General features: G+C 37.7%; 1 protein-coding gene across 1 annotated transcript in view; it reads left to right on the top strand.

Annotated features, from left to right (window-relative positions):
- LOC104410663 (monofunctional C1-tetrahydrofolate synthase, mitochondrial-like) overlaps positions 1 to 11,731 on the top strand; it is a gene marked incomplete at both ends in the record, with an annotated part of 60,755 nt that extends 49,024 nt beyond the window's left edge. The window contains 2 exons of the mRNA XM_010020900.1: positions 5,202 to 5,270; positions 11,620 to 11,731. Of these exons, the coding sequence (XP_010019202.1) occupies positions 5,202 to 5,270; positions 11,620 to 11,731 (181 nt within the window). The remainder of the gene's footprint in view (positions 1 to 5,201; positions 5,271 to 11,619) is intronic.
- Between the last annotated feature and the right edge of the window lie 260 nt (positions 11,732 to 11,991).

Here is an 11,991-nt window from a genome sequence, read left to right as displayed (position 1 = left end):
CTTGTGCTGTGTTGTTACTATTCTTCTGCAAGCCCCACTTTTACCCCTCTTCATTTGGACTGCACAGCTTGTACCTCTTCCTTGCATACATTAGAAAAGAATTCCTCTAGGATCCAGAAAAGATCTTTTTTTGTGGTCCAGATGTCCAAACCAGAGCTGGCCCAGCCTGGTGCAGACTGTAGAAACAGTATTACACCCTAGACTGTAAGTATATGGCACATTGAGGCTAAAGCTTTCTATTCAGGGAGGATGAGGCAAGGCTAAGCAATCACTAAGGAGTATCTGTGAGCTGCAATTTTGTTCTCCCATTGTTTGTATCTCAGGCAAATCTTCAGATGTGGTAAGAGATTTTATGTGAAGCCACTCTTCTCCCAAATTTTCATCCTTTTTTGAGTCAGAGTCAAAGAAGAGAAAAGCTTTATAGTTCAGAAAGGAAAGACCTCAAGTCAACTGAACATAGGAAACCCAATATTCAACATTTTCAAATGCTCTCAGTCCAAGAACAGTTCAAGCATTTTGACTTAAATTTTCATAAAACAAAATCAAGTTTAAAAGCTTGAATCTGTCATAGCCACTTGACATGGAATATTTTAGTCCAAAGAACTGCAATTGCAAGTAGTTCTAACAAATCTTAAACCTTTATCATGGGAAGTAGCACACAACTTGAACAATGTGTGATGGTCAGTCCTACCTGTCACTTAAAAAAGAAATCTGGAGTTTATGTTTTATATATACTATCTGGACTGAATTTATGCAAGTTAAATGTTTGACATTAATCTTTAGTTCATTGGAACCTATGTGAACCAAAACCACTAAACCCTTCTCTGTGATTTGTTTCCAGATGTACACCCAGTATACTTCACAAAAACACAATTGCTCTTAATTTTGACTTTATATGCAATATATTTATAATGATAAAATAGTAAAAACCTAAAATACACATTAGCAGATATAAACCAGATGCAGAGGCAGGATAGTAGTAATAGAAAAAACATAAATGGAACATTTCATGAATTGAGAAGTCTCCTTCTACAAAAATAATGGATTAAATATCTGTCTTCTGTAATGGAACATACAGAAGTCTTTGCCAAAATGTGGTGCTCATTGTATGGTGTTTTGAAGACTGAATTGCTTTTTGGCTTTTACAGTGTAGTAGAATTCTGATGGACACATTTTTATGTGAAACTAAATGGGTATGTATGCCCTAGATCAGTATTTCAGCGGCTATGAAAAATATTGAGTAAGTATATCACTGGTTTTTTAAATAAGACTTCTTTTCAGCTTACTTTCTGTACCATACTGTTAGATTTCAGTAATTCCAGGACCAAAAGAAAATAGCTTCGTATTTACTTTTATAAATGATCTATCAGCTGAATGAATATATTTTGTTCTCTGGTTCACCAGAAACATTGTGTGCATGCTTCACTTTAAACAAAAGTAGTTGCAGTTCTTCTAAGCTTACAGTTAGGGTTTAGGTTTAGAACTGATATTGCAGAAAAATATTATCGTTTTGTTAGAGACTATAGTTTCAAACGAAGGGAAGTTACAAGTACTTCATTATTTTTCTTAGAAAGAAAAGGGGTTTTCTCTGCCCTTCAGTCTGTGTAACCCTTATTCATCTCACAGTAGTTACTCTCAATCACCTTCCTTGTCATCTAATGCTGGCTTTCATTTACACTCTTGATAGATTTCAGAAACTGCTCCACTGGAAGTTGCTTTGAAAGTATTTCATTTTTTTTTCAAGTTTGCCTTTTCTGTGTAATTTATTTTGTGCTCTATGATCTTGGTGTCCTGGGGAGTGTACCTGCCCTGACAGCTGGTGGATAGATGGAACAGGTATTATTTTCAGAAGTACTTGGAATCAGTTCCAGGAGGGAACCCAGGAGAGTTGGTTGTCTGTATACATTTGATTTGGAGTCCTTCTTCTTTCTTGTGACAGTGAGTTGTTGGAAAGCTAATGATTCTTGGGCTCTCGTATGCTTAATTGGTGTGAAACTGTCTAAGCCTCTGACTCAGTTTAAAAAAATTTATCTACCTTCTCTGAATTGGAGATGGAAAGCTGATGCCTTAAATAGCTTTGAGAATCAGATCCAGGGCTTTTAGTGAGCTGTGGGAATTGTTTACTAGCTTCTTGGAGGACTGGGGATATGAAGGAGTGAAAACTTTATTCTGACGGCATCATGTCAGATAGATATGAAAAATTTATTGTCTGTTTAGCTTTTAAGGACTGTTGTTGACACCAAACCTGTTTAAGAACTATGAAAGGTAGATAGACATGAATGTGCTAATTGGAGTGTTTCCATCTTATTTCTTTGCTTTCAGCTTCAGATACAATGAGTTGTATCCAGGTATATATCTAATGTGGATGAAATTTCCCAAAAATGTTGAAACACATTGGAAGTATTTGGGTTTTTTACCTATTTTTTTTTTTTCAGATTAGTGAAGAACTATCAGAAAGCAAAGGAGATGGGATTTGAGCCATTATTAGCTGTGGGGGGAGTGTCCTGATTTTATTTTAGTTTTCACTTCTTCCCCGGAGTCCTTTTTCCAGTCAGCATGGCTTGGGTCAGCACGTAGCTGTTTCCACGCTCACTTTAAGTGAGCTGGTGGTCTAGTCCAGTGTGAAGTAGAAAAGAGTAACCCCCGAACGTGGATGGCTACAGTTGGCATGAGTTAAGACTTGTCAGTCCTTAGGCAGTTTTCCCAAGTAGGGCATTAAGACTGATCCATGGCTGTTCAGGTGGTTAACCTCATCACTGACCAGTTGGAAGATCTGATATAGTTTTCCATTTGACTGTTTTTCTCCAGAAAGTTGAATAGCTATTACAATGGTTTTTCACATGGTGAGACTGTAAACTATCTCAGTGTTCATGCACCAAAAATGATCAGCAGCTATTTCTTTTTTACCATAACGATGAATAGTTTTTGCTATATGATGATGGAAAAACTAAGATACAGGAAGAAAATGTAAAATTAACTAACTTTTTCCTTCAGATATTTCTGTTACCTGTAACCTCCTGGCTATTGCGTGTACAAGGTTCTGCTTTCCATGAGACAGAAGTTGAACAATTTAACTAGCTGTTATGTTTTGTGTTGCTATCAACTAGTGATGAGCATTATTTCCTTCAGCTGGGGGGTGGGAGCAGAAGAAGGGTGTTTCTGATCTGAGAAATTCTGTCTCGGCTGCTGAGTCAATCAAACAGCAAGAAAAGAAAAGGCTTATGGGTGTTTTCAATAAGTATATTGCATACTGTGGGTTTTTTCTCTTTTTTCATGAATTAAAATTCTGCACTGTGATCAATAGGAAAAAGAATATTTTAATCTTTTTATATAAATTAATAGGATCAAAACCGAGCTTTTAATGGATAAATTGCTAGGATTTAAATTTGTTGCAAGCTGAGATTGTTCTATTTAACTATTCTGTTTTGTAAGTGCTTTAAATCTGGAAATTAATGAAACGGGTTTTATAAAACAAATTGTTCTATTGAATAGATTTAAAATTTAAAATCCTATGAAATATGCCCACTTTAGAAAGACTTTTACAAATTACTGAAATACAGAAAATCAAGGGCAATAGCAGCGGCAGTTATTTTTGCATGCTCTTAAAAAGAAAACTCATTCATAGATAAAATATTGAAGTTACATTTTATTCCAGCAGCAGAAACTTTTTTGGAATACTGGCTAAATGAACTGTTATGAAACATTGTTGAGATTTGTCCTACATCTTTAAATTCTTAATCTAAAATAAGTAGTTTATAATCTTACCAATTAAAACAATCTGTAGCTATTAAGGAGCCTGTGGGACTGAAAAGCATCAATTATTTTATTTCCCTTTTTAACACATTTTTCCTTTTCCTTGTATTTAGGGAATAAATACATTAGTTTCATTTTTATCTGAGGCCAAATATTCTGCTTCATTTTATTCTGAAGTCTGTGTTCAGATGTGATGCTTAGAAAGGGGAAACTAGAATTTGTATAAAATACTGTACTTATGTAGTCACTGTGTACTTTTATGTCTCTTATCTGTCTGTCATTAGTATTTTCACACAGAGTTTGATTGTTCATATTTGGGGTTAGATGGCAGGTGCCACGTTGAGAATTATACAGGCACCTTTTTCATGGCTCTTCTTTATTTGAAAGTTACTGTTTAGCTCTTAATAAGCTACTCAGATAATGTAGCTATGTTTTTCAATCTTCATTTTAAACTGTTTGCAACAGATAGTACTTTTATTTGGGTCTAATATTCTTTTCAATACAACAGTGTATTAAATTCACTTTTTGTGTCCTGGCAAATCTGTGAGACACTTCTTATAACACTACTGCATTCGTTTTATGTTCATGATCTAGTTATTTCAAAACAAAACACATCTTCTCAAAATCAAAGTAATTTACAAATAAACTGGAATATATGTTTGTGGTTTCTAGATAACACCCTACATATAGACTGCTAGTGATGTGTCTACAAAGTGATGTCTATATGTGCCCAGTGATGCCACTCTGTAGACATTTTTTCCTAAAATTGACATTGAGTTTTGGTGTAGAGGGACTTGACTTTAAATTCAGTCAGTATGAAATTTATACTTAATGTCAAGCAAAATTTTTAGGGGGAAGTAATGCAACAATTTGCTTGGCTCCTATTTTCCTTTCATTATCACAGTAAGGCACCTCTAACTTTTAATCTTGTGATGTATTCATTATCTACCCCTAGTCAACTCTGTGTCTGCTTTCATCTTGTGTCTATTATGTATATATTTGTACAAGTCTTGAAAACTACTCTGTCTGGTTGTTGCTAGCTAATGATTCATGATATTGATTCTGTCATGAAAGAAATACATCTGTCATTTCTTTAGGCAGTTTTAGCAAGTTATTGCCTTCTTGCTTTCTTAGGTCTCAGTGGCCTTTGCTTCTGCTTCATCTTGTATTCCCATGAACATCCTCATGCTAATCATTTAATAATTCTGTTTCTGGTCTGTCCATGAAGTAGGAAGAATAAACAGAGTATGTTAGAAGTCTTGAGGTAACATCTAAATAAATTCTTTGTGCAACACTATAGTTATCCATTATGGTCTGTGAGCAAAGTTTCTTTTTCTCCTTTGAACTGTAATGTTTTCTTCCCTGTTTTATCTGTAAGCTTATATGTAACTCAGGAATGTTGCACCTTAGAAATGACTTCTTTAAATGTGGACTCTCTTGTTTTTTAGGGAGTAACAGGTGCTTTGGCAGTTCTGATGAAAGACGCAATTAAACCCACACTAATGCAGACGTTAGAGGTGAGTATGGTTTATGATACCTGCCCTTCTCCAGCTTCCAAGTTCCATATTGTGCTGGTCATGCTTCTATCCAGTGATTGCACTTAACTTTCAAGGTTCAAGCCACTACTTTGCTATAGTGCTTCAGGGACTAAATGAAGCTTTGCTAGCCTGTGACAGGAATGCTTTATACATACCCTAGTGAGCTTTCTTCCAGCAGCTCAAAGAACGAAGAATTAGTACAACCTAACTTTGTGTCTGGGCAGTCTAGTATTGCCTTTCCAATAGTAAGCTGAATGATGAGCAGTGTCCATGGGGAGAGGGAGGAAGCAAAATGAGGAAATGATGAAGTTGTTTTGAAAACAAATGCATTTGAAGAAAAAAATAATGTATATTATTGAAAGTTTGACCATCAAAATTACATAGCTGGAGTATTTCATAGCAATTTCTGATATGGTGAAAAGTTGAAGAATGTAGAAACATACCAGTGCAATCCTGGGTTGGTAAGAGTTTTCTACATCACATCGAAGTGACAACTACCTTTTTGCTTTTATGTTTGGATGAGGACAACTTCGTACTCTCAGGAAATATTAGAAAAATAGAACTTGTCTGTTATTTTACTATAGCCATGTTAATTATTTTCTCCTGCAAAGAATATCTGTTCTTTCATGTGGCTGTAAGAAGATTATATGTGTGTGTCAGAATTTGATATACCATCTAATAGCAGCAGAAACTAGAGGTCACATAGCATCAAGAATATCCTAGCTAGAACTGTGTGTTAAATCCCCACTTGGATAACATTGCATGCAGTAAGCATCAGTGACAAGGTAGCTTTGATTCTTAGTGTTTAGTCTGCTTCTCTCTATTTGCACTTTCTATATCTGTTAGAAAAAAATGTGGTTTTATTGTAGTGTTTTAAAAGACAATTATAGATGTCAGAACAGTTTCTTTTGATCAATAGGCATTTGGTTCTGGGACTTGCATGCTTTTATTTTTAGGGGTTTTTTTTGCACTGCATTTCTTTATATTCACATTTCTGTGTGATTAAATTCCCAGCTTTTATGTGGTATTTTCTAGTCTAATCTATACTATGGCTGAAATATCTGCCAACTTTCATCAAACATTATTACTTGCTAGAAGGACCCCGACTGCAATACCCAAGGATATTTTTCCAAAAAATTCTTATGAAGTTATTTTTAAAAAAGCAAATTAAACAGCTCAGAAGACTGCTTCATGCTCCACTCCTGCCATTTGAGACTCAAAACCAAACTTTTGTCACCCTTTGAGTACCTGTTGGCTTGCAGGCTAAGTCACCTATCCAAGAACAGAAAACGCCAGTTTATCTAAACGTTTTCCAAGATAGTGCTTTGCTTTGGCTAATGTATGTCTCTTGGACTGTGTCATTGCTCTTGTGCAGAGATGCAATGGCCTACCCATGCTGCTGTTGCTGTTCTTGAGCCTGAAGTTTGTGTCATGTCCCATTTTGTGAATAAATAATTTCATTGTTATTAATTAGTCATGTAAATATCTTTAAGAGGTGCTAATTTTATTAGCTTAATTAAAAAAAAGTGGAACAGAGAGGAACAAGGAAGATATTTTGCCCTGCACATTTGAATGTAGCACAGTGATTGACCTGTGAGTTTAGATTCTTCAGCATGATAGATTTTAAGGTAAACTAATCCTAGTGTACACTGTGGTGGATATAACAATATCTCACCTGCCATAGGGAATGACATATTTCTCATGAGTGCCTTTCTTCTCACAAACTAGAAATGAGGAGACCTGAAACCTAAATTGCACTTGGAATAATCCTAATAAGTATCATCCACAAGAAGAGGGATCTTGTAGGTTTCCAAAGAGGCTACCAGTGATGACTGGGCAACTTAATCCTAACTCCTTCAGGGAGAACAAGTTCTTCATACAAGCATAAAGCAGCATCATCCTGACTTGACAACAGTAATATTAGAAATGATCCTACAGCACACAGATGGTGGAAGACCAGAATAATACAATTTTAGAGAACAGAAGCAGCTCAGACTATACCCTGGACCCATCCTGCAAGTAGGGATGAAACTGTTCATTGGAGCAGTTCTTTCAGATCACTTTGGTACTGGAGAGGGGCAAAAAGACTGCCAAAGGAGGTGGAGCAGGAGATCTTCTGGATAACTTCCAGCTGATACTGACAGTTAATTTGGCATAATTTGTAAGTAATAGTGTCTGTGAGTAGCAGCAGCTGAAAGTACCCATTGCAGAGATAGCTGCTGTCCCCTGTAATCAGGCCAAGAGCCTGGGAACTGTGTTAAGCTGTGGAGATCTGAGGACTTGCTTTTAAGGGCTTGTGAAATGGGAGAACAATGACCTACTCATTAGATTTGCACCAGCTTTACATGGGCATCTGTGTGCACTGTAGAAGAGGTTCACAAGATCATAAATCAAAAATGACCAAATGCCAGTCCTATGTGGAAATGAACTGGCAATTTTGTGACAGTGCTTTTTTTCATATGTGAATTGATGTATGTGTTTTAATTTGCTGTCTTTCAAAGAAGTTTCTTGGTGGGTTGATTTCCATCACAAATCTGCTACTCTGTCACCAGAAATGCTGCCTCAAGGTGTAAAGTGGTTGACAGTACTTTATATGCAGGAGTGATGCTAAAATCTCAAGATGGGAAACATGGTGCACTCCACCTTCAATAACTGCAGGCTTCAGTAGAACTTATATCCAATGCCATAAAATTGAGATGACTTTGTTTGGAATATACATAATGATTTCATAGTGTTTATCCATGTTTGTCATGACAGATTTGTTCCCTTGTGAACTGATCCCTTAATGTTTAGCATTTATTTATACCATGCATAACAGAGGAGCTGCTCTAGGGGACAGCTCTTTGTAGTTGCAGGCTGGCTGCTCTGAGACAATCTGCTCATGTTACATTTAAAGTGCCACTCTCAGTAAAGATGAGGGAAGGATGGTAATAAGTATTATAAACAGCTTTCTAGTGGCCAGATAACTTCAGATATTCATTGACATTCTAGGTTTATTTTCTTTTACTAAAACTTGGATAATAACATTTCCTGTCCTGAAAACAGTCAGCAGAATGCATCCCTGTGCCACTGCTTGTTTCTCCGTACAGTTTATTAAGAGTGTAATGAAAATAAGTGGTACTCTGCAGAGTGGGACGGATGGGCTGACACACAGTCACTAAGGCTGGCCTGAGAAGACATTGTTGTCCTTGTTCCAAGGTGTGCTTGAGGCTCCGGACATCCTGCTGGAGTTCGGTCCCTTCGGTACCTAGACTGTATTTATTGTAGGATTGCTCTTGTAAAAAACCCCAACATTCAAACAACTCCTTTTCTTCTGGTTGATTTCAGAACTCTAGGGGAGCATCTGTCCATGCCAGTGGTTTAGTAGTTTGTTTGGATTTCAAGTTAGTGGCAGGGGGCCTCTTGCTTACCAATATTCTGGATGTTGGATCCCACAGTCCAAGTTTACTTCCTATCCTTGCTGTGTGGATGAACTCTTGGAAGCACAATTGCACCAGGAACATTGTGGGAGACCCTTCTGGCCCCCTTTCTGCATAGCTGCCACAGTATGGGCTGGGCTGCTTTCTCACCAGCTGTGGTTGTGCTTCCATGCATTGTGCCTGCCTGTATGTGTGCCAGGCTCTAATGAGAGCAGCCTTGTAATTGTTTGCCACAAGAAATTAAGGACTTAGAAAGTAAAATTAAACTTAGTAAGTAATAAAACACAAATCAGAATGTATCCACTGGATTTGAACCTGGTAGCTGAAAGCGGCAGTCATTTATTTGAGTGCCAGAAGGGTAAATACTTGATTAAAGTAGAAGCGAAACTTTTTAGTGTGTGTAAGTTACAAGCAAGTGTAATAGGGGTAATCTTTTATTTTGCATAGCACCTCTCATGAGGTTGATGCCCAAGTATTAGAAGAAGCTTTGAAGATGTCCATAGTTCAAGTTACATTTGTATATAACTATGTAAAATCCCAGTTGCTATTGCAGTGTGTGGACATTAGCAGACAGAAAAGAGGAAAAAAAATGAACCCTAAGCAAACACTGTAAAGTCAGTGTGTTATGATGACAACAATCTGTATCATTCCTCTTGTTACCGAGCATGATTTTTGGTTTGTTTACTTTTTCTGCTCCTGTTTCTTCTCTAACATATATGAGGCAGAGTTGTCTTGAGCTGTAGCTTAATACATAGGATTTGAAGAATATCCCCCACCCATATATATGCATATTCTCCCTTTTCCACTTTTAAAAAAACAAAACAAAACAAACCCTGAAACAAAACAAAACAACACCCAGTTTATTAAAACAAACCTGAAGTTTAATGTGTCAGTAGCTAAAAAGTTATTTATCTGAACAAAACAATTAATTACGTATAATTACTCCTAAAGGAAGCAACAAGATGTTTCTTGTTGGTGTTCTGCATGTGATTTGTATTCAGCATTACTGAAACAGGAAAATCTGTTTTCTATAACAAGAAGTATTTCACAACTGTAATCCAATTTTTATGGTGTTTTATTGAAAATATGGGCATTTTTTATCTGCGCAGGTTGTTTTCTTAAGACACTGGGGGGGGCGAAGGTACACACGACCAGCTCTGTGGTTAATAGTTTCCATGTTGTGGTTCATGTGGCTGTTGGATGTGGCCTGTAGCTGATCTGTGGAACAAGGTCCTCCTTAACTGGTGTTTCTGGTCAAAATTGAGGAAGATTGCCCTGTAGCTTGGCAGTAGCTCCTAATACAGAATGTGTGAAGAACACTGATGGTGATAATCTGAAGTTGTCTGCTTAACTTTACTTTAACCAGCTGGGCATTTTTAGAAGCATTAACCCAACAGGGATTTGTTTGCCAAAGTATTTTATAGTAAAAGAGCTGAAATTATGTCCTTCTGTCTGATTGTGTATTCTGACTTGGAGAAAAGACAACCGTTACATTATCTTGCCTAATCCTAATCCCTTCCTGCAGATCCTAATTTTATTTCTTCTTTCCTTGGGATGCCTGCCAAAAAAAGTAATAGGGAAGCTGAGAATTGCTTACCGTCTGACAAATTTCCCTATACCTAGTTGATTTGCTTACTCCTATTCATTTGCTGGTTTAGATTGGTCCCTGCTCCAGAGTCTGTTTTCCTTGTGTATTTGTATAATGTCTACCTAGGGGCATTGGGCTCTCCACCTGGGCTCCCAGGCACTCGCCAACAGTGGTGACTGCTTTTTCCATTGTATGTCAGTATCCCCACTGCACCCCAACCATGTTCCTTGCCATCTCCCTCTCCAGCTCCTTAACCATTGACTCTGGTCCCTCACTGCTTCTGCTGGCTACTTTGCCTGCACAGAATGGTGATTACAGTCAATGAGGAAAATGGGAACAGTAAGGGATGGAATTGGACTCTTACCTGTGCACTGTGCAGCAATACACTTAGTACATGTAGTGTACATGTGCCAGAACAACATGCCATAGCATTAGGGCAATGGAAATATGAAACATAGTACAAGGTTGGGTGAGAAGCTGTGTAAATTACCTACAGGTTGCACTGATGTCTGTTACCTTTATATAGACAAAGCAGGTTCTGACATCTAGACTTGTCAGTGAGTGAGGTCTCGAGGACCTGAGAAATACCTAGAATCCCTAAATTATCTAACAGCACTTACTTGCTTTATGTGCTTTGATTTATATATCATCTTGATTAGTCTGTAAGAGTATTGAGCTTGTGTTCTTACCTGTTGTGCTGATTTTGACTGGGGTAGAGTTAATTTTCTTCATAGTAGCTGGTATGGGGCTTTGGATATGGTTCTGGGTTTGTCCTGGAAACAGTGTTGGTAACCGTGATGTTTTCATTATTGCTGAGCAGTGCTTACATGAAGTCAAGGCCTTTTCTGCCCTCTCACCACCCCACCAGTGAGCAGGCTGGGGGTGCACAAGAAGTTGGAGGACACACAGCCAGGACAGTTGACCCCAACTGACCAAAGGGGTGTCCCACACCACATGGTGTCATGCTCAGCACATAAGCTGGGGGAAGAGGAGGGAAGGGAAGTAGGGGAGACGATGTTTGGAGTGATGGTGTTTGTCTTCTGAAGTAACCATTACACCTGATGGAGCCCTGCTGTCCTGGGGATGGCTGAACATCTGCCCGATGACGGGAAGTGGTGAATGAATTCTTTGTTCTGCTTCGTTTATGTGTGTGCAGCTTTTGTTTTACCTATTAAACTGTCTTTACCTCAACCCATGAGTTTTCTCACTTCTACTCTCCCAGTTCTCTCCCCCATCCCACTGGAGAGGAGTGAGCGAGCAGCTGGGGTTAAACCACAACATATATTCATTAAATTAATGATATGTATTTTTTATCACTCAGGGAACACCAGTATTTGTTCACGCTGGACCTTTTGCTAACATCGCACATGGAAATTCTTCTGTTCTGGCAGATAAAATTGCCCTTAAATTAGTTGGAGAGAAAGGATTTGTAGGTGAGTGATTGTTTTGTTTATAATATTATGGTGTGTTGGTAAGTTGGCAAACAGTGATGTAAATGAACAGCTAAAATAGCAATGGAAGGTAAGAATGCTCATTTGTTTTGTGCTAATATTGGTAATAATCTTAAAGTGAATGTGCAAAAAACCCAAAATACTTCTGTCACCCTGCCCTGTGTCTCAAGTGTTCCTGTTACCATGTTTGAGATTCCACAAGATGACTGAACCGGTTAAATGTCTGGACTGCATTGAAAGAG

Source organism: Nestor notabilis, unplaced genomic scaffold, assembly GCF_000696875.1.
Source record: "Nestor notabilis isolate BGI_N333 unplaced genomic scaffold, ASM69687v1 scaffold9348, whole genome shotgun sequence".
NCBI classification, from domain to species: Eukaryota; Metazoa; Chordata; class Aves; order Psittaciformes; family Psittacidae; genus Nestor; species Nestor notabilis.
This window is presented reverse-complemented; position numbering and strand designations above follow the sequence as displayed.